Here is a 24,864-nt window from a genome sequence, read left to right on the forward strand (position 1 = left end):
TAATACTATGTTCAGTTATAGATTCCAGGAAACATTGTGGTAAATATAGTGGGACTGTATTTTCCATTTTCCCTTCAGGGGAAGGGGGAATGCCAAGACTGGCAACTTAAGATATTCCGACTAGAGGAACAGACAGATGAGGTGTAAAATTTTCTGTTATGAACAGAACAAAAATAGAGGTACAGATCAGATGTGAGCATAAATGAAGTCTTTAAAGTCATAAAACGTGGAGGCAGTAAATACAGAAAAGCATGACTAGACTGGATATTTTTTAATGTAGCATTTATTTTATTTTAGCCTCTTTAATTTTTCAGGTTGTTATATTTTTCAGGTGGAACAAGGGTTAATCTACTATGTCCATGATGACAGCGAGGAGCTGATCGACAATTTTACTGTGATAGTAAATAACACGGAATTGTGGAAACAAAGCTTGCCCCAAACTCTATTTGTAACAGTTACTGCAGTAAATGATGAAGCTCCTGTTATAAAAGTTAACAGAGTTCTTCAGGTATGTTTGTCAACATTTTGAAATGTTAAAGTTATTTCTAACCTGCTACCATTTAGTGCATCTTCATTAACAGGCTACTAGGTTTGTATCTGATGGGCTAGTCAATATAATAAATGGTGGTCCTGGGATTTAAAATAAATTAGTGTAAATGAAGGGAGGCAACGGATGAGTAATGTGTATTTAGGGAGATCCTAGTCATCATGAAGAACATTTTCTGCTGTTGCAATATAAAGTTTATCTAGAAGACTGACTGAGCTTCTTTTTAATCTTAAAGGTACATGAAGTCTCTTGGACTGACACCAGGTTTGTAGGTGGGATGGCTTGCACCTGGATCATTGTTGTGTTTTGGTATTGTTTGCTAAGTTGTCGTGAGGGCTGTTAACAAACAGCATAGCTTAGAAAAGTACCAGGAGTAATTAGTGATGATGAGGGTGCAAACATCTTGCTGTTGTCTTTTGCGCAGCCTTCGCAACCTGTGCCTCTTGCTGTTACGGATGCCGAAGGGTCAGACCTGTTGAGGTGCATTCTGCTCTCTGCTGCTCTCTGGATCTGCAGTGGGACAGGACAAGAGAAGAGAGCAGCATTCTCACTGGCACTTCATTAGAGAATTGGTTATGTGTTGGGTATTTCTGATACAAACAGGAATGTTCCCGTCTTTAAAAGTTCCTGATAAGAATGATAGAATGCAATCTGTGAAAATCTAGGCTGCTAGAGGCCATAAAAGTATTAGTGCAGACACTGAAGCTATTGCTGTGTGATACTGTGAGCTAAAAAAAAGACATGCTGACTTGTTTCTAAATCTGGCCCCTGCCCTCGTTCCTCAAGAAAATGACAAAATTGTTGACTGATGCTGCCTTTTGCTCTTAATAATCATACCTGTCTTTTTAATCTCTTGATCTTTGAAGAAGGTCACTACTGTCACTTCAGTTTCAGAGCTTTTCCAGATTTATTTGTTTATAAGATTGATTATTTTTTGTGTTATAATAGCACTCAGTAAACAGAACAAATTTGTTATGGATACTGTGCCCATGTAAGGCAAAAGGCTTCCAGTCTGAGATCTGATGAGTAAAAACAAATTAGGTGATTCTGAAAAGCAGAATAAAGTGGAAATGGGTCAGCTAATGAACCTGTGGTCACATTAAGCCAGCTGAGAGGCACCAAGACAGAGGAGATATTTAGGAATAGGTTTGAAATAAGTTAGGGTGTTTTGGGACTATGTCATCCCCAGTGCTGTGTGATGCAGTTTACAAGTAGATGGCAGCTAAACCAGGCATTTAATTTTACGTGTTTATTTGTGTACTGCAGAGGGAGAATGGATTACTGTAAAGATGATCATAACCTTTTGTTGTGTATTTAGCCTTTTCATATAAGAAAAGACATGATTTTTTAACAGTAATAATGGTAGTATTGTGCAGCTTTGCAGTGACAGCAGGTAATCTGTGCCAATCTACAGATACCCACAACACAAGATACTCTGCTCTGGGCAGAGATTGCTGGCAGAAGGGCAGACTCACTTCAAAAGCATTTGGGTGGTACAGTTTCCCTGGTGGTACGATTCGCTGTCACAGTGGTAGTCTACAGACATCAGTGCAGCACATAGTAATGTTTGTCTGTTCACAGACGAGAGGGGTATATGTCCAGTCAGTTTTTCAGTGTTTCCCTTCTGGTGCATTGCTGGCATTGAACTTCAGTCTGTTAACAGAACAGAGGTTGTGCAGTCCACTGCAGTACAGCATATAGATTTTTCTAAAAATATCTGTAAGTCTAGGCTTCTGAAGAGCAATGATAACAGAGCTTAACCTAGTCAAAGTTGGTCTTCTCTGCTGGGGACGCAGTTTGCATACCCAGAACCAGGATGCTGCCTTTGTACCTGTAGCTTTGCTGATCATGCATAAGATATTGCTGAGAAATAACTTTTATTTTTGTCATGAGTGGGTACTCATATGCACACAGATGTTGAATTTGTGTGCAGACTAAAGCAAAGCTGGCAGTCAAGTTATATACTGTGAGGAATACACTGAGATAATCCTTCTTCAAAGCAAACTTGAACATTCCAAGTAAGTGGGAGAAAATGAATTTTCCTTAGTGTTGCTAAATATTGAAGTGAACCAGGCATTCATGTGTAGGTTGATACTTGCTGGCACCATAACCTGGCCAAGTAGTATATGCTCCCCAAGGACATTGCTAGTAGTGAATGTTGAGTAATAAACTGTCTATTGTTTTAAAAAGGCAGTAGCTATTTTATATCTTTTGAAAGTTTGGAAATGTACAAAATGTAAAAAAGTATAAAATGAGGGACCATTACTGTGAAAACTGAGGTCTAGTAGGACCATTTCAGTTGACCGAAGTTCAGCACTCAGAAATTTTGCAGATCTCAGTATAAAGAGTTAGAAAGAACTGCTAAACAAATAATAAATAGATTAGCTTTTGGCATCTGCTGCTGAGAAATAGCTTCTTTGAAAAGCTGCATTATTTGGCCAGTGATGCTGGCATAGATTTATATAAAAGTGAATTTTGGCCTTTGTCATGGGGCTTCTGGCCAAATGCAGGAAACTGTTGAGCATGTGCACAGATGCTGAATGACTCCTTCAACTCCAGCTTCCTCACTTCTGAGGCACCCAGAACATCCCGTCTTCAAACAATCTTGTCTGTTATTGTCAAGGTTATGAACACCATCAAGGTTGTGAAAATGATACAGCATTTTACATATAATTTCCTGAAATTTCCGTAGATTCTATAGTAATTTTTAATGGGGTGGGTATAAGGTAGGGAAATAGAATATTTTTAAGGAAATCGCTATCCTGGCATTATTTGCTACATTTATGTATGTGCTTAAATATATTTATGGGTAGTGATGCTGTGAAATGACCATATCCTCTTGTCACCACAAGAGGGCAATATTTTCCTAGAATTAGATTTTTAAAAAACAAATTCAAACACTTTTTTTTCCCCTTTAAATCACTTGCCAGAGTGTTAAAATGGCCGCGAATATAGTGTTTGCTAGGATATGTGGCATTCAAGGAGATGCTGATAAGCTGAATGCTGTAAGTAGAGCAGAATGGATTACTGTCCAGTGGGCAGGGTCATGAATCTTCTTTCTGACTGTGTCTGTGTAATGTGTTAGGCACATAGAAAATTACTGTAATGCTACATTGTGAAAGTTCAGATACAGTTTTCATGGCACTCTTCAAGGAGGACTTGGTTGCAGATGTGGAAAATAAGCCACTTAATACAGTTGTTTACCATATTCTGAGTATCTGCTCCCCTACAGTCCTTTTCAGCTCTTGGATCTCCTTTCACTCTTCAAGGATCATTTTGCAGGTCATGAAGTAATTCAGCACGTACAGTACTTTACAAAAGTATTGTGTGTTACTGTGCTGGAACAACAGAAATTAATATTGGCTATATGGACAAAAAAGCTTATTTTTTCCTGTAGTAAGAGAAACAATTTCAAAACTTTATGACATTTTATGAGTCATTTGTAGTAACATGTTTGCATTGTCCTGTCTTCTTTTTTTTTTTGCATATTCTGTCTGTGACCTTTTATTTTCTCTGTAGGATAATCTGAATCAAGTGCTACTGAGATGAGTTAAAGGGTCTCGGTACCAAACCAGTGACACTGATGTGCTTGTTTGGTACTGCTCAGTAAGTCATCTTCTGTTATTAGTTATCATCCTATGTTTTCATAGGTAACATCTTTTATTGAACTTTGATACATATTTCAAGGGAGAAAATAGTTATTTCCTGTTTGCAGGATATTTTCTATTATAAAATATAACACAAACTTATTTTTCAAGCTTTTTTTCTAATTAGAAAACACACGTAGTTTCATTTTAGTATCTCTTTTTCCATGGCACATATTTTGTGACACAATGTAGTCTGAAGTCTTTCCTCTATTGAAATGTCATGGCAAAAATCCCAGTGGCTTTAAAAAGTTTTCTTCCATGATTTTTATTAAAAAGTGAAATTAATACTTAGGGAAAAATCTGTGATTGCTGATTTTTGGTTTTGGCAGAGGAAAAATGCCCTTTGTCAGGGATCACATTTCTTCAAACATTTGGTGTGATGTTCTTACCAGGTATTTGTTAAGTCTATTGAGACTCGATACAGGTCAGGGAGGGACGATGCAGTATGAGTTTTTGAAGCTCCAGCTGAAGTTTTTAAAGGCTCAGGCTCTTAAGGTTGTACACTGTATGAACTCTGCATGGAAAGAATTGGTATTGATGTATTTAGGAATTTAATTTTGTGTTGAAATAAATATGTATTGTTTGTTCTTTGTTAGTACTCTTTTCTGTAATTCCAAATAAATACAAGAAAAATGAAGAGTAAATGGGCTGTTGCTTATAGTTTCCTAACAAGAAATTATCCAGTGAGATATGGATGAACCTCAGATAGCAGTCTTTTCTGCTTGAAAGGAGGCTATTGCAGTTTGAACATATCTTAAGCTTAAAAAAAGGCATTTAGATCTACTAAAGGTAAGTAATGGGTTTTATATTGTTTACTAAAATTAAGTAATGGGTTTTACACTGTTTTTCCAAATGCTAGATATCTATTTTTTCTGGAAGCATGACCTTGCAAAGTACTAAGCAACTGTTGGAGGTGTTGATTCCTTCATGTCCCTCTGGACTGAGCATCTCTGTGGGTTGTATGGTGCACTAAAAAAGGGCCTTTAGTGTGTGTTACTAGAAGGAAATAATGCAGCTACAAGAAGTTTTCAATTTGTATTAGGGATTATGCTGTGTCCATGCTGTTTTTCTTTTTTCTTTTCTGCTGGTGAAAGTTAAGCATATTGAATGCCTTGCCTGCTGTGAAGTACATGACACTAATATTCATGTGTATGTGTGGAAAGGAGCTCCTTGACTCAGTTATCAAAGTACAATTTTGTTATGTTTGTAAGAGTTTGGATGGAGTCTGACAAATAGAGTGCTTGTGCTGCAGTTATCTAAAACTTAAACTGATCTAGGGTGTGTTTGCTTGTATTATTTCATGGTCTTGTTTTTTTTGAAAACCATTTACCAACATTAACTATTCCAGGCCATGATGAGAGCTTTGAACAGACAGTAAGGAAACTTGTCATAGCTGCTGGTGTTGCTCAGCACAAATCTTTATTCTTTCCTTTTCTTTGAAGGTTTCCCCCACATGTCCCGATTTTCTTTTCTATGCATTTTCTTTATGATTACTATTTTTTTTTTTAATTTTTGCTTTTCTAGGTCTGGGAGGGCTCAGTCACAGAAATAACTATTGATGACCTCTGTGCAGAAGACAAGGACTCATCACCATCAGAACTGGTATATTCCATTACTCCACCTAGCAATGGGCATTTGGCTCTGAAGTCTTCTCCAAGCAAGAGTATCCTTAGTTTTACCCAGGCTCATATAATTGAAGGGCAGCTGGTATTTGTACACAATGGTATGTAGTTTCAAAAATACCACCTCTGTTACCAAAATACTGCTCCTATTCAGTATATTTGTGTTTGTTATCCTTTTAAGATCTCCTTGTAGTGTCACAAAAATCTCATAGCACTGGTTATGTGATACATGATCTCATAAACTAAACAGGAAGGGGTCTGATGAGTACTTAAATATGTGCTCATCAAGAAGCCTTGGTGTACCAGTGGTTCAGTAGGTAGCACCCATCTTTCTGAATGCAGGTTTGCTTTAAGGGAATATTGCCTTGCAGCTTTCAGAGATAAGAAATCCATTTCTTTCACCCTTGTAATTGAGAATCTCCTGAAGCCTTTCTCTGTTGGTAGAGTGCAGAACCTGCCACAGTGTCATCATGTTCCTGAGCAGCTCTGGGCAATGAAGTTATGGGTCATCTGGGTGATACCAGTGTCTGTTTCTGTCTGTGAAGGAATTCAGTTTTAACCATTGACTCTTTTCTGCCAGTGGCCAGAGCTAGAGATTGGGTTGGGTTATTTGTGCTGATGCTAAAGGGAGAATGTGTGGGCAATAAAAAAAAGAAGTTAGGGCAGCTTCATTCATCCTTGAATGGCAGGACTGGGAAACCACAGGAATGAAGATCCCAGTGGAGTTCCAGCCAGCAGACAAGGTGAGACTTTTATGGGGTGATAGCTGCTTTTCTCCTTCTTCAGCTCTATGATCATGTTACCTCAGCTGAAAGAAGAAAAGGGGTGCTAAAGAAGGCATACACCAGTTTTAGGGAAGGAGATGGAAGAGGTACAGCACTCTCTTGGCAGCCCCGAGGCAGCCTGAAATTATTTCCAGTGCTCCGTTGGGTGCAGCAGTCACTCCAGACCTGTGCTGTGTCTTTATGAGGCTTGGTGCAGGCTGAAGCTCTCTTGACTCCAGTGCACTGTCGTGCAGAGTGCTGAAATGTGCATGTGTTGCTGAAATTGCTCTACCGGCAGCTGCCGGTGAACTGTAAGCATTCTGCTCAAATAATTTGGTCAGGAAGTGAAAGGTCAAGAGCATGGCAAAAGTGAGCCAAGCTGTTTAACTTGTTCCAACGGAGACTTTGACATGTAAAAACCCCTATGGTGGTAGGATGTTGGTAGTCTCAGTGTGAGGAAATGAATCCAATCTGTGTTCCAGAAAGGGCAACTGCACATCTGTGGCCTTAGGAAGTGAATCTTGATTATTTAAAAGTAAAAAGAATAGCAGATTTCATTTTCCTATGAGTTGGAGTGTGGGTTGCACCGTAAATTTGAAATGTAAAATCGCCCAGGTCATGTGTCAGCTCTTGCAGCTGCTCTGGCTCTGCCATCTGCTCAGCCTCATGGGTCCAGTGTTTCAGAAAGTACTCTGGACATTTTGCTGCTTCTCCTTTCTCAGTCTGTGTTTTTCTTTCCTCCTTCAACTTGGACTGTTAGGAGTGTACTTGTTACTCTCACCTTCTCTCCTCGTTCTGTGGCCTTTTCTTATCTTGTTGCTGTCATTCAACTTTTTACTGCTTTTGTCTTCAGCTGCTCTGTTGGTTGTCTTCCATCTTCTAACGTGTGGTGGCTTCTTTGGCTCGTGCTAGGAAGCATCCCCACTTTGTGCTCTCCACAGCCTGGCATCTGCTCCTCCTGTTCGCTCTAACCCTTTCCAAGGGGAAGAGTAGCATCTTCTTGGCTGAGGCAGCTCTTCATTCCCTGGCTACTCCTCATGGCACCACAGATCTTTTACATCTCTACATGGCAGTGACTCTCCATCCTCCGGTTATTTTGTTCTGCCAAATAAAGTACTACCATACTTTGCTTTTATACTTCAGCCTTAAACTTCATAAAATTTTATCTTCATCTTTGCTCAGACTTGCAAATTCCATTATGCTGCTTGTTCTGTGCTGTTAGTTGCAAATCTCCCTCTTTGTTCTCATGTTTTCCCCTTTAAGTTTTGTGTTTGTTTCTTCTGTAATCCCCAATTGTTCTGTCACTAGCAGGGACACAGAACCAGAACATACCTTTCCTTTTCTGTGCTTTTCTTCCTGTGTGAGAATTCCTTCCCTGTTCCACCCTCTCTTCACTCCAGGGTGCTCTCATCCTGCTTCAGCAGTATAGGGTCTGCCCTTAAACCCTGCCACTGTTTTCCTTAGGACAGTATTGAACTGAACCAACAGTTCTCTGTCTTTTCAGTGCAGTTTTTACAATCCTCTTTCTGATGTCCTTTTTATCACCTCTGATCAAATGTGCCTTTAAAAACGAATTGCAATGAAATAATACTCTCTCCACCCAAACAGCACTTCAGGATTTAGTTCTGTTCTTGACTCTGATACTGACAAATGTCTGTGTCAATTGGGCAGTTGACCTGCATTAGCCAAAAAAGCAAGTAAGGCTTAGTAAGCCTTTTTTTCCCAAGCTGAGGCAAATACCAGATGCCTTGATGCCTTTTTAAAATGCCCAACTACTTCTGCTTTATTTTTGTCAAGAGAAAACACCAGAGTATAAAAGCTTTTAAAATAAAAACAATATGACTTGGTGTTCACGAGCTGCTTCAGTGCCTGGCTGGATGTAAGAGAATCGCCTTGGGTAGTTGTTAACTGTAATCTCAGAACCCACTTTTGATTCTTCTGATGTTAATTTATAGTTGGGAATGAGTGTTGATCTTTATGTGAAAGTATGTGGCACTTTCAGGATATAAATTCATGTAGCAAGATCTCATGGCTAAATTGAGCAAAGCAAGTAGAAGAGCAATGGAAACTGTTTGTAGCAGTTAATGTTTCAATTTTTCATTCTACCTAATTAAACAGTCTGTTGGACCTCTCCTTAAAACAAGATTTGGGAAGCTCTGTACACCTCAGTAAGTCAGTTCCAAGAGATGTATTTTTGCAGGAATCCACTCAGGCTCCTGGAGGCATTTTGCTATCGCTTGTGCCAAAGTACATACAGGTCCTAAGATTAAAGAAAAAAATGTGCATTTATTATGAGTACACATAACCTCTGAAATAGTTTAAGCTGTGACAACATAGGCTCTTCAGCAAAGCTGAAACAAAGCAAAGAGGCAAAGGAAACAACCTGAGAGCTGATTAAATCCTTTAAATAAATCAAAATGAAAGAGAATATTCTAGTTGTTTTTCTTCCCAAATTCCTCTTTGTCAAAACGTGACTGCTTAAGTGCTTCAGTTGCTCCTAAGATATAAAAGGATTAGGAAATCTGGGAGTCATTGTGTCCCTAAGTTTAACTTGGTTTCAGCTCTGCTGGGGTCAGTGAATAAAGAAAGGAAGGGGGCACTCTGCTAATTTACCTCTAAGGAATGTCTGGCCTTCATTGTAAGAAACAACCAGTTGTTCTTCACTGGAAAGGTGTTCTCTGCATTATTAATTTATTTAATTAAGATACAAAGGTGCTGATCAAAAAATGCTTCAGAATGATTTTGGATATATCTCACTGCAGCCAAGAGCAAAAAGTGCCTGATGTGTGTTTGTATGTTTTGGATGACAAATAGAATAATACAAGAATAAATTTACATTTTAATTTTCTACAGGAGCAATGTCTGGAGCATTCAGCTTTCAGGTAACAGATGGTTTGAACTTTGCACCTCGACAGATTTTTAGCATCACAGCTCAGACGCTCATCATTAGCCTTGAAGTGAACAAAGGACTTCGAGTCTTTCCAGGTCTGTTTTTAAAGGTTATCATGATTTCCTCCACTTGAAAGCAGAATATACGGTTATTTGTCAGATACCTAGCTGGCTAAACTGTAGATAACGGTACCTGGGAACATTGCTCCATCTGATTTTTAAAGGAATGGTTATGTTTTCTCAAACGACATATTGCTTTATTGTTTTGTAACCTTTAACTTTTTAGTATGTGCCTGTGCTTGGACTAATGGAATTTGGCAGTGGAATAGATAAGCACAGTGTGACAATAATACTGCCTGCCTAGGTGCTGAACATTCTCCATTCAGATTTGTTTAAAAGCTCAATATTATATTGCATTTAGAGGTGTCTTAGCTGTTTGTGATTTTGCCTGGTAGAAGTAGAGTGAAGGTTGTGCCCATGGGTTGCTGAATAGCATGTGTAGGCTGGCCAGATCACTAGTTCTCTTTCTTGTTTGAGCTAAGTTATGGAGAACAGCAGAGACTCACTGGTGAATCAGAAAGACTGAAAAACTTCGGTTCATATTGTGCATTTGGAACTAGTTGTATCAGCAGCTGAGTATTTTTTTTTTAATGAAATGCTACTCCTGCAGGAGTTCATGTGTTAAGAGGGTCTGACCAGAGCCATTTAGTGCTTTGCATTGGCAAGAGTAATCCCTTATTGAGTACTAATCTAACATTAATTGCAGGATTAAAGGAGAAATGAGGGTTACTCTTCTCTCAGCAATGTCTTGCATCACACTTCTGTTTGCACTACATTCTTTTTGCTCTGAACGTGATCTGTAAAATCAGAGAGAGACTGAGAACTGGTAAAGCACTGTAGGTATTAATCTGTACCTTGATTTATTAAGTTGATACAGAAGAGGAACACTTTAGTTTCTTAAACTTCCTGAATATAAGATGCATAAACAAAGACTTGCAACAAAAGCCATGTAAGCACAGGCAACAAAAAATGAGATTGTAGCTGCATGATGTTGTAATTCAATTGATATAAATGGAATTCACATAAATCCACTTACAAAGCTTATGAATCTGCACTTTTGGTGTGTAAGGTCGCCCCAGGCACAAGGATTTACAGGAATTCATCTTAAAGCAAAGATAATTGTAAGAAAAGTATGTCTGGTACTTCCATAGAAGGTAAAGTCTACAGACCAGGGGTGTCAAACTCATTTTCACCAGGGGCCACATCAGCCTCACAGCTGCCTTCAAAAGGCCAAAAATAATTTTAGGACTGTATAAATGTAGGAGTAGTTACAACTGTAATTTTTGTGACTGTAACTTCCTCAAAACTTGGAAGGCTGATCAGAGTAAACTCAGGAAATGTAGAAGTTTCATTTATACAGTCTAAAATTACATTCAGCCCTTTGAAGGCAACTGCGAGGCTGATGTGGCCCCTAGTGAAAATGAGTTTGACACCCTTGCTCTAGACTCTCCATCAGTTCTGCAATTTGCAAAGCACGATATTTCTTTCAGCATTGCAATCTGTATTCATCTAAAGCTTCAGTTTTTCCTCAATTCTCACTTAGTTTGGGTTAGTGAAATTCCGTTCTGGTGATAAAAAGTAGTACTAGTTTTTTCACCTGTTATCTTTTTGATACTTTTAAAAGACTTTCTGGAGCTGTATGGATTTCAGCTGTACTTGCTCATCGTGAAATGACTGTTACAACAATGATGGTGCCGAATGGTTAATACACATAAAACCAGTAGCCAGTGTCCTGTTATATTTTATAACACTGCAGGAAAAGTTAATTTTGAGGCAACTTGAAGAATCATCTCTCTAGGGAAGTAAAAATTGAATGTGAAGAATTTGCCATGTCTTCATGACTGGGTGTAGACTATTATCTCAAGGATATTGTTTTGCAATTTTATAAGAGCATGTACTGCTGTCTTCTTTTGTGTTGGGCATACCAGATTTGTTTATACATATATTTGTGATTTTTTTCCCCTTTAACAGAAGGGAGTTTTATTCATCATGCTTAGTAAATTGGCTACTAGATATGAGTTTTTTCTTACCTATGCTAGATATCTAGAATATGAGCATTTGCTCTCTTCAGGGAAGCAATTGCTCAGAGAAGGAATGTGGTTGTGCTTTGGGAAGGAGAGGCAGCCCGACTTGTAGGTATTCAGAAGCAGAGCTGTCTAAGCTGCCACTAGATGAAATGATACGTAACTGTTCAGCAATTATATGCAGAATGCTCATGACAAATCACTTTCCAAATCTTCAAGACAGGAAGTAAAAATGGATGCCAGAATTATTAAGTACCAATGATGGCCTTATGCTGGTGCATTCTACTTCTATGGATTAGCTTGGCCCTAATCTACATCACCCATCTTTGTCATAGAATCATAGAATGTCCTGAGTTGGAAAGGACCCACAAGGATCATCAAGTCCAACTCCTGTCCCTGTTGTCCAGTCTCTTCTTGAACACTGTCAGGCTTGCGGCTGTGACACCTCCCTGGGGAGCCTGTTCCAGTGCTCCACCATGTGTCTTCCTCCCCATCTTTGTTCCTTTCTGCTGTGTTGAGTCGGGTTGGTTTTGCAATCTCTGTGTTTGGGAACAAGAAGCCAGTGTTCTCCCTTCTGTTACCTTCACCCAGTCTACTGACTGGCAATTAACCTTCCTCTCTCTGTTGCGGTGTCAGACCAGAGCGGTGCTGGGAAAGGTTCTTGTGTCTCAGGACAGAAGTGGGTGAAGGAGAAGGTTATGTTCAGAGGAGGATCCCATTTTGTAGGAAGCCGTTGAGAGACTTTATTGTCTGTGGCCCTAGGCTGTATTTCAGCCTGTGCTGTGCAGTTAGTGAGATCATGTCTATTAGCAACAAACGGGCTCTGTGGCACACACCCTCTGTCCCCATCTCCCTGGACTGTGATGGTGGTGGTGTGATAAACAGCTATGGCTGTGAAAAATTGGAGCGGTAGGTTCCATCACTACCGTAATGTTTGAGTTACTCTGTCTACTCTGTTAAGGCAATGAGGCCCAATTTACATGAGTAGAAGGTTATTAAGAAATAACTATGTGTGCAGGTAAACATCGTCTGATTAACTAATGCTCTCGTTTGTACATTCCTGACCACATCTGCTGTACACAAAGCACAAGGTTGTGCTTCCCTGTCTTGTTGTCGTGAAAAAAAGGCAAAACAAAAGACAGGAAGAAGAGGAAGACTTCTTGATTAGATACAGTGTGGGAGAATTTTTGTAGACCTCGGGGTCTGCTTTGCTTTTTGTAGCTGTATTGACGCAGAGAGGCATGAAGAAGGGGAAAACAGGCAGAGCCAGAAGATCTCATTTAATTATAACAACTCTGTTTCAAAGTAGGTGTGGTTTGAACCATGGCAGAACTACATGTCAGCAGGCAGCATCCTGATGTTAATAATGGCTTGCAAAACATCCCCATTTTTCAGTTTGCTTACCAGATTTTTTCTTCTGAATATTATAGCAGGAAGATGTTATTTTGTGTTATTCCTGCATAAATGTTATCTGTTATCGAAGATGATTGATAATTCAGACTTCAAGGATATATACTACTAGCATCTGAAGTTATGTATTGATACCTAAAAAAGTTTGTTGCTCAAGAAAAAATAAAATCTAAAAATGAAGGCAGAAGTGGGGACAGGGTGAATAGGATTATGGGAATCTATTGCTCCTCCAAAAGTATCATTAAATATGAGATTTAGTTTGCTGAGTGTGTACCATGAAACAGTGGATCAAAAAGAAGCCAAATAAAACTTCATTTAATTACTAGGTTTGGTTTTGTTACAGCTATGTCAAAAATTGTCTTGGTTTGCCTAAATGCCAGAATGCTCTTTATAATCTTTATAGTATTTAAGCCACAAGGTACTGGTTAGTGTGGTGCTATGTATTAAAAGGATTTTGTTGCTCCTCTGTCTCCATACATCTTAATAATACATTATTTCAGTTCAGGCCTTTATTTCTGTCATGTGATGTTCTTCATTTAATAAAAGTCATCTTTCATATCAATAAAGAGTGGTTCAAGATTGTGGTAATAATCAAGTTTGGTTCGTGTGTTCACTAGAATCTTTGCTGTGTTAGGGCTTCTCCCCTCCAAATCACCCTGCCTTCTCTGGGCAGCTGGGATTTCCGAAAACATTAACAATGGTGACTTCAGATGGAGTTTGAATTCAGTTCTAGACGTGTAATATAGGAACAGGGCTTTTTATACATGGTCTGCTTCCTACTTTGTGTTGCTTTAGCAGAAGCTAGTCTTCAGCGAATACATGTGCTGAAGAGAACTACACTTTTTTCATTGCTGTAAAACAAAGGTACATCTTACTTATGGACTTTTTGATTGAAAAAGCTGTGGAAGAGTTGTAACAAAAAGGTAGCTAGAAAAAGGGTAAGCCTGCTGAACTTACGTGATTAAAATTCTAAGTAGAATACCTAGATAAGAGGTTGGGTTGTTCAAACAAAACATACCTTTTGCTGTTGCAAATCTATGGTGCTTACAGTTGACATTTTTTAGGTTCCAGGAATCCTATTTCACGACACGATCTGAAAGCCGTAACCAATGATGTGACCAATGCAGGAAACAGAACTATAATTTTTGTGATTGTAGCTTCCCCAAAACTCGGAAGGCTGATCAGAGTAAATTCTGATAACACCACTCAGGAAATCCTCAGTTTTACACAATCTATGGTAAGCATTTACTTTATAATAACTAGTTCAGAGGTAGGTTGTTACTTCAAAGGGCATCTCAGTTGCTTGTTTTTGTCTGATCGACTTATATCTGTTAAGTAACCAGGCATATGTGACCCATCAGTGCAGTCACCCAGACTTGCTGTGTCATTAAATATCTGGCATCTAGTAATAAGTGCAAGAGGAGCCTTTGTTCCCCTCTGCTTGGATACTAGCAGGGTCTTGGCAATTTCCACTGTTTTGCTTGTAACAGTATTTTTCGAGAAGAGCTGATCTGGTGCCATTAACCAGCAGTCCAAGGTTGGAAGCCTTTAGTTTTTGGCAGAAGGAGTAGCCTTTTGCTCTATGAAAAGTCCAAGTATCAGATTCATTTCAGCTGTATGCAATCCTCATGAGTGTCCCCAAGTGGACTTTTATTGACTTGATTGGCTGTGATATTAAGTGTTTAAAGAATCTTAACTGTGATACAGGGCCTCATACTTGAATGACTAAAATGTGGCAGCTCATGTAACTTAACGGAAAACATTCCTTTGCAACTGAAAAGAAGTGACTTGTGTCTGTGTGCAGTATCTGAATACAGCTGTGTGATCTGCGTGCAGTAAGTTATTCTCAGAAAAGTTAAATGGGCGAGATAAAAGGAGCTCAATCTCCTGACTTTGCTGGAGGAAAATTTAAGAGATAATTTGGTCTTAATCTACATTTACAGATTTTAAAAATGGCTGTTTGATTTAAGATATGAAGGAACAAGAAAATCTGTTGGCCAGGAATTGAAACTTGACCAATAAAACCTGGAAAAAGGTTGACATTTTTATTAGTTATCATCAACTTCGAAATAACCTAGTTAGGTTTTGTGGTGGAATGCATCTCCACTTGAAATTTATATATCAAGATGAACACAGAGTGCTTCTCATAACACTGTGTTCAAGTTCCATTATGTTATTAGTCATGTTGCAATAGTTGCTGAGTTTTGTCTTTCATTATGAGGGAGATTAACTGGTTAATGACACGGTTCCCTTCTGTTCCTAAAATGTGTGATTTTTATGAGCATTAGATGAAACAGTTAAGCATGTCAGATGGAAAAATCTTTCAGCTAAGGTTTTGAAGATTTATTATTTTTTTTTTTACCCTTTTTGCTTCTTTACATGTGTTTGTCAGACAGTAGAATGTCAGAACATGCCACTTGTTCTCTGTAGCTTTAGTTCTTACTAGTGTATAAGTAACTTTCATTTGAACTTGTGCAAGGATTTGAACTGTAATAATGTCTGTGCTTTTCTTCTCTGTCAGAGGTGTTTGTATTGGCCATTTTCACTTGAAACAAGCAGAGCTAATTCACTTATTACAGGTAGAATAAGGTATCCTAAGCAGCTTGCTATTTATTCTGGTCAAGAACAGTTAGGATACCATTCCAACCAAGAGAAAAGAGATCCTAAATAAAGTTTCACTGTGTAGCATCTTGTAGCCACATGAAGTTAAATATCAGTGAGAAAATGACATGGGTATTACGAACATTGTATTTTCATCTTGCAGCAAGCTGCAATTTCTTCATTATACTTATAAGTTGTTACAGAGGTAAACACAGAAATCCTCACCAGTTCCATTATCTTCTTAGCCTAGATATGAGCAGGGGCTTGCAATTTAAAAAAGAAAGATAACCCTAGAAAGATTGATACTAAATGCCATTGAATTTTAAGAACATATGTTGTGCCTGTTCTTGTTACAAAAAGTTGCTTTATCCAACTTGAAGTCTTAGCAGAATCCTTTGGAATCCTGAACCAACATATCCTTTTATTATCAATTTTGTTTGTTTTGTACTGTAATAGCCATGAACAATTAAATAAAGCATAAACCTGGACATGGGCATGTATTAATAGGATTTTATCACATCAGTCTGAATTTTTTATACAATGAGATGGGATGGTTTGAACCATGTAGAGACTGCTAAGAAAACTGGCCCTACAAGCCCAGTTTCCCTAGTGATCTCTGTGGGAGCTGTTGCAGTAGATTCAAGATTATGACTCTCTGTAGTCACAGCTCAGATTCCGTAGTGCTAAAGTGCTTAATCCATCATAGCAGCTGGGTTTTTTTTGTTTTCCTTTTTTCACAGCTTTGAAGCATGTGTGATGGGAACATGTGCTAATTAGTTCCTTCGGGGTGTTTGTAAACTATGTAGAGTATGTTACAAATAGTAAACTTAGAACTGGCATGATCTCAGACAGAGATCTCTCTGGCAGTTATAAACTAAGACATGCAAACCAGGTCTGTAGTTGCCTGGGAAGTTGCCAAGGACTTAATAGGTAAAGCTGTCTTCTCCTTAGGTCAGTCAACAAATTATCAAGCAGACCAGATGCTGAACTTGCTGGATGAGATTTAGTAAGTGTTCTAGTCTTGTGGTTATTAGGAATCCTATTGTAGTTTCATCGTATCGATCTTAAAGCTCAGGTGTAGTTCCAACTGATGAGAATCCTATTCTGAAAATACTGGGTTTTGCTGTGGGGCCTAAAGAGCTAAGTGATTGTATAAATATGTGTTTATCTGAAGATTTACTTTACTTTGAAGCTTAAATCCTCATGGTGGGACTGATAGGATTCTCTTGGGTGTGATGATCTGCAAGGTCAGTGAAACCAGGTGTAGGACAAGCCAGGTTCCTTCCTGTCTCTTAGGAATCCCCTTCTTGCTGGGATTCTGAAATCTTCCACCATGGAACCCCATCAGCTTTTTGGTTATAAACAAGAGTCAGTGGTCACTGCACCTCCTTCTGGTTTCCATGATCTCTTGCCAAGTTTCCATAGTCTCTTGCCAAGTATCTTTTGCTATTCACCATAAAACATCTCATCAAGGTCCCTCTCAAGCCTTCAGTCATTAATACACTTTTTCAGGAAAATGAGTCCAGCCCTGCTGGTATCCTTATCAAGAAAAAATCCTAGACATACAATAGTCCAATTCACTAAAGATGTAGTCCAGCTGAGCTCTTGTTCACCATTACTATTGCTAGTTTGAGATGAGTTTCTCAATGTTTTGTATCTCTGTTCTTCACATAAGGCCTTTACTGAGCATTTGTACCTTAGTAGCATTTCACCTACCTTCAAGTAAGCCCATCTGACAACAGAAAATCCATCTTAAGAGGAATGCAAGATATTTCAATGTAATTTACATATACACTGTGTATGGACTGAGGTACAAAGGCCTCTCTTGAATAATGTTCTTAAGGTTTTCTTTTCTCTCCTTACAGTTCTGTGTTTAAAATGATTATCCTCTTACACTTATGGCTTTTCTTTGCCTGAAACAGGTGGATGAAGGTGTGATCATCTATGAGCACTTACATGCTGAGTCAGCTGACTGGAGTGCGGAAGATTTCTTTACGTTTACTGTCTCCTCTCCACCATCAGCTCTAGACCTCCAGGTGTTCCATATTGTCATTTCCTATGAAATTTCCAGGCATGATCGGAACAGCTGTCTTTTGGCAAATACAGGTAAAGGTATTGTTTTGGCTCCGAATTGTTTTGGATCTGTGAGTAACAAATGACCAGAATACTTTTGTCACAGAATGTAGTGTAGATAGTAGCTTGGAAATCTGCATTACTGAATCTTTAAAAATGAAATTTACTATTTATGTTTGATCCTTCCTACTGCTGGAGTGGGTATTCTCCTTTTTGCTATAATGGCAGGTGAAAACACTGTCAGAAGCTTTGAAATACTGATATTTCTTTAATTCTAATGTGTCCACCAGTATAAAATCTTGTCTCTTACATGTGACTGTATTTTTAAAATAGTGGTAATCATATGGAAATCAAGGATACAATGAAGGAGAAACTATTCTGAGCATTGTCCATGTTTGATATCTAATTTCTGAAATACTGCAACTACAAAATGATCAGTTTCTAAGATTATCTTTTCCTTTCTGCTAGGTGCCACAGTCCAGGAAGGAGGTAGAGTATTAATCAACAAAACAAATTTAGATGCTTCAAATCTATTGATTAAGCTACCTGAGGTACAGCGCTCCATGTATGAAGTCTGGTATCAAGTTGTATCTTTACCCCAACATGGCATGATTGTTGTTGGAGAAAGAAACATTACCAAAGAAAAACCTAACTTCTCCCAGTACATACTGAACAAATTTGGAATTGTGTATGTACACGATAATTCTGAATCACTTAATGACAATTTCACTTTCGCTGTTTGGTTAAACCTAAAGAGCAAGTCTGCAACAAAGCCCCATAGTGAAGTTTTAGAGGAGATGTTTAATATCACTGTTGTTCCGGTGAATGACCAAGCTCCAGAACTGAAGACTAAAAGTCTGCACCTGAAAGTCCTGCAGGGAGATACGTCAGTGCTGGGGCCAGAGAATCTGAAAGTTGAAGACCTAGATAATGCCCCAGCTGAGCTCAAATACACCATTGTTAGCAACCCCAATAATGGTTATTTAGCAATGAAAAGCAATCTCAGTGTCTCTATAAATGACTTCACACAAGCTGATGTCAACAGTGGTAAAGTTTGGTTTGTACAGGATGGAAGTTCATCTTCTGGGGTGTTTTATTTCAGCGTGACTGATGGTAAACATCGCCCTTTATACAAACTATTCAGTCTTGAAGTCATACCAATTGTTCTTGTTCTGGTCAACCTCACTGATGTTGCACTTCCACAGGGCCAGACATCTGTCACTATTACTAACGTGCAGCTTTCAGCTGTCACAAATGGAAGAAGCACTAATATCATGTATGAAATAACTCAGCCACTCAAATATGGGCACCTGATGATTGGAAATGAGCAGGTTACTAAATTTGAGCAGGCAGATTTGTACTCAGGAAAGCTGTCTTACCACCTGACAAATCTCAGTGCATCCAAAGAAGTACTGGAGTTCATGCTTTTCACTGCAGAAGGCAATCTAACAGGGCAAGTGCTGAACATTACAGTGAAGCCTTTAGTACAAGTTTTATCTGACATGCAGATTTCAAATCAAGGAGCTTATAAATTCAGAAGCAGTGACCTGGATGCTTCTGAGCTAGCTAATTTGACAAACAGTGATCCTAGATTTGAGGTGATAGTGCCTCCGTCTCATGGAAGGATTGTAAAGAAAAGGTTTATGAATGATGCAGTGTTTGAAGATATTCGGACATTCACCCAGGCTGACATTGATAGTGGTGCTGTGTTTCTAGACATAGATACGAATATGACAGGCATTGATCTGTTAAATGACTCATTCACATTTATACTCAGGGCAGATGCTGTGCAGCCTGCCCGTGGCCGTTTCCAGTACTCCATCGTGCCTTACAGTCCTCCACTTGCGCAGGATTTGACAGCTGAAGTGCCTTCCATAACCAGCACGACCACTTTAAAGACTCACACTACCTCAAAGGGTGAGGCACCAGCCTCTTCTCAGAAAGAAGAGCCCACAGTAGCACTGCAGAATCCTGGACCAACCTTGTGGCCAGGGCAGAGTCGCTGGGGAAATCTACATGAGGAAGGTCCATTGCTAAATCTGGCAATGGGAACAAGTGGATCTGTGGGGACGAAGACCACCAACCAGTTTAATGGCAGGAGTCCCAGAGAGCCAGCAGCTGAAAGCAGCAACCCTTGGTACATCATCATCCCCCTGGTCCTGGTGTCTGTGCTACTCATTGTTGCTGTTATTTCTGTGTGCGTTTGGTTGATGTGTCAGAAGAAAGAGAACACAAAACCACTTGTCAGAAGTCAAATGGATGCAGCCCTTAGTAGTCCAGATCGATGTCTGGAACGGAGCTTGACTGTACCCAGTGTTACAGTGACTCCTCTCCCGAAGCGGGTTGAGAAAAGTACAGCCTCAACGTTCATGGCAGCAAGATGTGAACAGCCACTTCCCACAGTGGTTTCTCCAACTGTAGAACACTCTCTGCAAAACAGCTGGTTAAACCTTGATCCTGAAATGATCCAGTATTGTCGAAAAACAAACCCAACTTTGAAGCGCAATCAGTACTGGGTGTAGTGGTGGTCAGTTTTGGTCATGCTAATTGATGCAGTATGGAAAAGAGAATATACATGGTTGACATGTAATTTGTTCTTTATTACATTTATTTATTATAGGTCAAATGATGCATGGTTTGTTAGATAAAATCCAAATGCCTATGAAATAATAATAATAAAAGCCTTACTGATTACAGTGGCCATAAAACAAGATTTCCAATTGGTACTTCATCAAAATTTTCAATTCAGTGCAGAATTTGGCCACCTAGATTTTGAGTGCACCCTGTATATGCAATATTTTTTTTATTTCCCATGGCAGAAGTAAAATAGAATGTTCTGTCATGGATTATATATTTTTAATATAATTACTTTTTTTGAAGAACAATGTTTGCTCTGAAGGTCTTGTATTCTTTCCTGAACCACCACTTCTATTTGAAGAACTTCCAACTGTTTGTGTAAGTAATTGCCAAAGTGCTAATCTCAATAATGCCATTTTGACCTTGAAGGCAGTTCAGAGGCCACTACTAAAGAAACAAAGCTGTGATTATTTTGACAGGTGTTCATCTGGGTCACTGAACTGGAAATCTAGAATTCAACTCAGCAACAATAGTCCAGTAGTGATAGCATGGTAAAATACCCTTACTGTGAGTTGTTGTTTGTTCTTTCATTTTTTTCATTTTCCTCATTTGATACCAATCTCTAGCCTTTAATGTCTACAGACTGGTAAAATGCATCTATGACCTCTAATCCATGTGGTAAAAACTGTGCATCTGACAGTCAGCCTGTCTGCTGAATTATCTTTAGGCTTAGGTTGTGTCTGGAACTGCATACCAAAATTTCCTGGTCCTTGGGCTGAATTCTACCTTTGGTGAAGCAAACACAACTCTCTCTGGAGTCTGGGCATTCACGCAGATGACAGTACATAGAATCAGGTCCTGTGCTGTGGAGCTACTGACAGAAACAATCCTGCGAGGAAGTACATATTCTGAAGTTTCACAGTTTACTCTTCATCTCCTGGAACACTGAACACATGTGACTTACACACTATGGCAAGTATTACTCTAATTTTGCTCTAGTGGTAAAATGTGCAATGATTTCTCTGCAAAGGGAATATTTTTGTATTATTGGAAATTCAAGCTCAATAGTGATTTACAAAGGTCCAGTCTTTCTTCCACTGAGGACAAAAACAAAATTCTTGTTGACTCCAGAGAACAAATGGACTTCAAGGGAATGGTGCTGTGATGATAACCAGTCTCTTACTAACCACTGAGCTTCTCATCTATTTTTTTTTACTTTTGCATTGTTACAGCCTCCAGGTAGCTTCTATGTTAAAACACTGTGCTTGGTGTTGGGAGGCAATCTTAGCACTGTGATCAGTTAACACTGGAATAACATTTAAGTTTTAGCCTAGGTACTGCAGCTTTTACTTTTATAGAATGGGTATATGGACCTCAACATCCTTGGTGCTATTAATTTCACACTGCTTTGTTTTGGATGAATTTTTTGTTATTGCTGATGGTTAGCTGTGTTTCTGTCTTTTGTATATTTCAATAATGTGAAATTTTCACCCAAGAGGAGGGCCAGGTTGAGTTTCTGCTTACTGCTGTGTTCTGGGAACTAACCACAGGACCAGTGGGGCCGTCTTGCTGACCTTCAGCACCTGTGCTGTGGTCAACCATGATTCTTCTGCTTTGTGAAGCAATGTGTTTTTCAGAGCCCACTTCAAGGAGAAAAGTCTGTGTAAGTGGGAAATATGCAAGCCGCATCTTCACCTGGTCAAGTTAGTTGGGCACTAGAGATTGAAGATATGAACCCTTTGTATGCTCAGCCTAACATGTGATAAACTAAAAAGCCTGATACACATTTTTTTGTTTTTCTGTCATTACCATTTTTTGCCTAATGTCGGTGTGAGATGGTTTGAATTCAAGCAGTGTGGTCAGTGTGAAATGCTGGGGTGTTCAGGTGTCCCAGCTGGTCTGCTGCAGACATACATTGTAGACCTTTTCTGCTTTTCCAAAGAAAATCTTTGGGACTGTTTTTGGGAACTCTCAGACACGTAAGTGGTGCTGCCAGCCATCGCAGGGACAACCCAGCATCTTTACTGAGCTGCAAATGTACGTCTGTTGCCATCCCCGATTCTGAGACCTCTTCTTCTAGCACCATGCAGACTGCAGCATCCTCCAGATCCCAGCTGTCAGCAGAGCATTTGCTACAGCCTGCCTATAATACCTTCTAGCTGGTAGCAGGAACCTGATTGCTTTACACCTCCTCCAAGACCTCACTCCAAGGAGGAGTTATAATCCAACACTTTTCCTGACACTTAAAGAAGCCCGTCTTGCATTTCACTACAACTGAGACCTGCTTGTCAACAGCAAAAGAGGTGTCATACTCCAGTACCTTCTGGGAGACCAAGCAATGTGCCTCTACATGGTACCAAAATATTGCAGTGCTGAAAGCTGCTCAAGTCTGGTGACGAAGTTCACACTATGGACCTGTGACAGGCTGAACAGAAATACAGAAGTGAAATGTGTGCTTAGTGAGATTTTGCTAAATTTGTCTTTGTAAAGACAAGTAAGCCCAAAGCCGCAGTGCTCAGTGTGCAGTGGCGGTGGAGTGTAGGGTTGCTGTAGTGCTGGCAATGGTAAAAAATGAGACCATGACATGATTGTGACTGAGTCACAAAAAACAGCAATGCAATTAGAACTGACAACTGAATGAGAATTCTTGAGTTGCAGCATGTGCATGCTCTGAGCAAGAAATCATACATGAAAAATACAGAAATGTTAGCATTTATGCTGGCTTTTTTGGCTTTAGCATAATGAGCTGAACTATTTTTCTGTGTTTCGAAAATGCTTTTGGCTAGCAACAGATGTTCAAGAAGATCAGACACTATGGAATGGTATTTTGAGCATTTGAGCATTTGATTTTTAAAGCATCTCGGGGTTTTTGGTTGGTTTGTTTGTTTTAATAAAAAAACCCAAAATGCGTAATTCATCAGGGAAGTGTGCCAGCATTCAGTTTTCTCCCTCAGTTGGTGCTACTGTGAGACAAGTGTGCCAAAATGTCTGGAATGTTTTGATGAGAACTTTATATGGATGTAAGTATATTGTGTCAGTGATTACTGGATTTCATATGAAATGCAGAGGTAATATTGTAACTGATATTGAGGTGGTAAAACTCACCAGGATGAATCTCATCCTGGGCTTCCTAAATAACAACCTAGAAAGTCCTCAGGAAAAACATTTTGTACTTATGGATTCTTTTTGTGATTCCACAAATGTACATAGTTTATGGTCAGAATCTAGTTTGAATTTGTTGTTTCACTTAACCTTGGATTTATGTGTTTTGTTTAGCAAAGATGGGGTTTATGAAGAATTCCCTTTCTTACTAAATGTAATTCTAAACTGCAGCATGAAAGTGCCTTGAAGACATACATAAAATCAATAAATTGTTTTGTTTATAATCCACACACTGAACATTTTGGTGCTTTTTTTAAAGACCTGGAGAGTTCTGCAGTCAGTGCAGAAACGCAACAGGATCCCATTGCCAGTGACAATGTTTTTCCAAGTTTTGTGATGTTTATTTTTTAATCTGCACATGTGCTGTGGTGCTGTGCCCAGCGTTGTGCCTCTAAAATAATGCACTTGGCTGGAACAGGAGAGACATCACACATTTGCCTGGCTGTGTTCGGCAGTTGCGTGCATGTAACATCAAAATAAATGCATTGATTTGAACTTGCTGAAACAGGACTGCACTGGGTTTATTTCAGTAGGTTTTTCTGTCATTTCACTGTGTGTGCTTAGAAGATTTTAAGATATCAAACCCTTAAATGTTACTACACTAGCACTGTTTTGACGTTAAAAACTCTAGGTTTTTTCTTTTCTGAAGTTTGTCAGATTATCTTTTATTCTCAGTCAAAAATACACACTCACTCCAGCCTGACGCCAAATGGATTGTTTGACCTGATTTTGATTTTTTGTTAGTCAGAACTTAGCTGGTTAGTAGTTGTTCCTGTAACTTGAGATAAGGAACTTTTTTCTTGAGATGCGAGAAGCACTGGAGGCTGGGGAGCAGCTTCCCCTGCGCCGTGAGTCAGCGTCCTGAGCGCAGAAATCTGTGTCAGCAGCAGTGGCGCTGGGTCTCGGGGCCATGCCCCCCCACATCCCCTTTGCGTGACTCAGGAAGTGTTGGTTTGGGAAGAAAGCAGGGCAGAAGTGGTCAGAAGTATTTTATGGTTTTCCTTTTATTAAAATATGAGTAAGGGCCAGCTACAGCTTTGGCAGCAGTAGCCTGTTACTGCCCGCAAGGCCAAACTGAGGAGTGAATCTGCTTACGTGTCCTGAGCTACAGGCTCGCATCATGCTTGCACCATTTTCAAGTCAGTCCTTGTGATGTTACGTTGAAGTACATTCCCTGAATATTTTTAAACAGGCTGAAAATAATTGTCCTGGCACTTTCAGTGGAAACTCTATTAATGTATCTTCACTCATTTCAAGCTATATGATTCCTGCCAGACCTTGCATATCCCAAATGCAGTCCCAGAACAAAATGTTCTTTCATTGCCACTGGTGAAATCCATAGTTTCACATCTGTTTGTAGGAGACCGTGTGGTGAAATGCTTTACGTGATTGCTTCCTCATTTCCAGTCTTGCTGCTTGGTTATTTTTGTGCTAATGCTTTATACATGCTAGTAATCGCTACTTAGACATGAAGTTGTTTGCAGACAG

General features: G+C 39.3%; 1 protein-coding gene across 1 annotated transcript in view; it reads left to right on the forward strand.

Annotated features, from left to right (window-relative positions):
- LOC308052148 (chondroitin sulfate proteoglycan 4-like) overlaps positions 1–20,159 on the forward strand; it is a gene marked incomplete at both ends in the record, with an annotated part of 36,841 nt that extends 16,682 nt beyond the window's left edge. Inside the window, 6 exons of the mRNA XM_080362946.1 lie at positions 332–508; positions 5,719–5,917; positions 9,434–9,565; positions 14,028–14,200; positions 17,487–17,670; positions 18,106–20,159. Of these exons, the coding sequence (XP_080219072.1) occupies positions 332–508; positions 5,719–5,917; positions 9,434–9,565; positions 14,028–14,200; positions 17,487–17,670; positions 18,106–20,159 (2,919 nt within the window). The remainder of the gene's footprint in view (positions 1–331; positions 509–5,718; positions 5,918–9,433; positions 9,566–14,027; positions 14,201–17,486; positions 17,671–18,105) is intronic.
- Between the last annotated feature and the right edge of the window lie 4,705 nt (positions 20,160–24,864).

The sequence above is a fragment of the Nesoenas mayeri genome, assembly GCF_963082525.1.
Source record: "Nesoenas mayeri genome assembly, chromosome: Z".
Lineage (NCBI taxonomy): Eukaryota > Metazoa > Chordata > Aves > Columbiformes > Columbidae > Nesoenas > Nesoenas mayeri.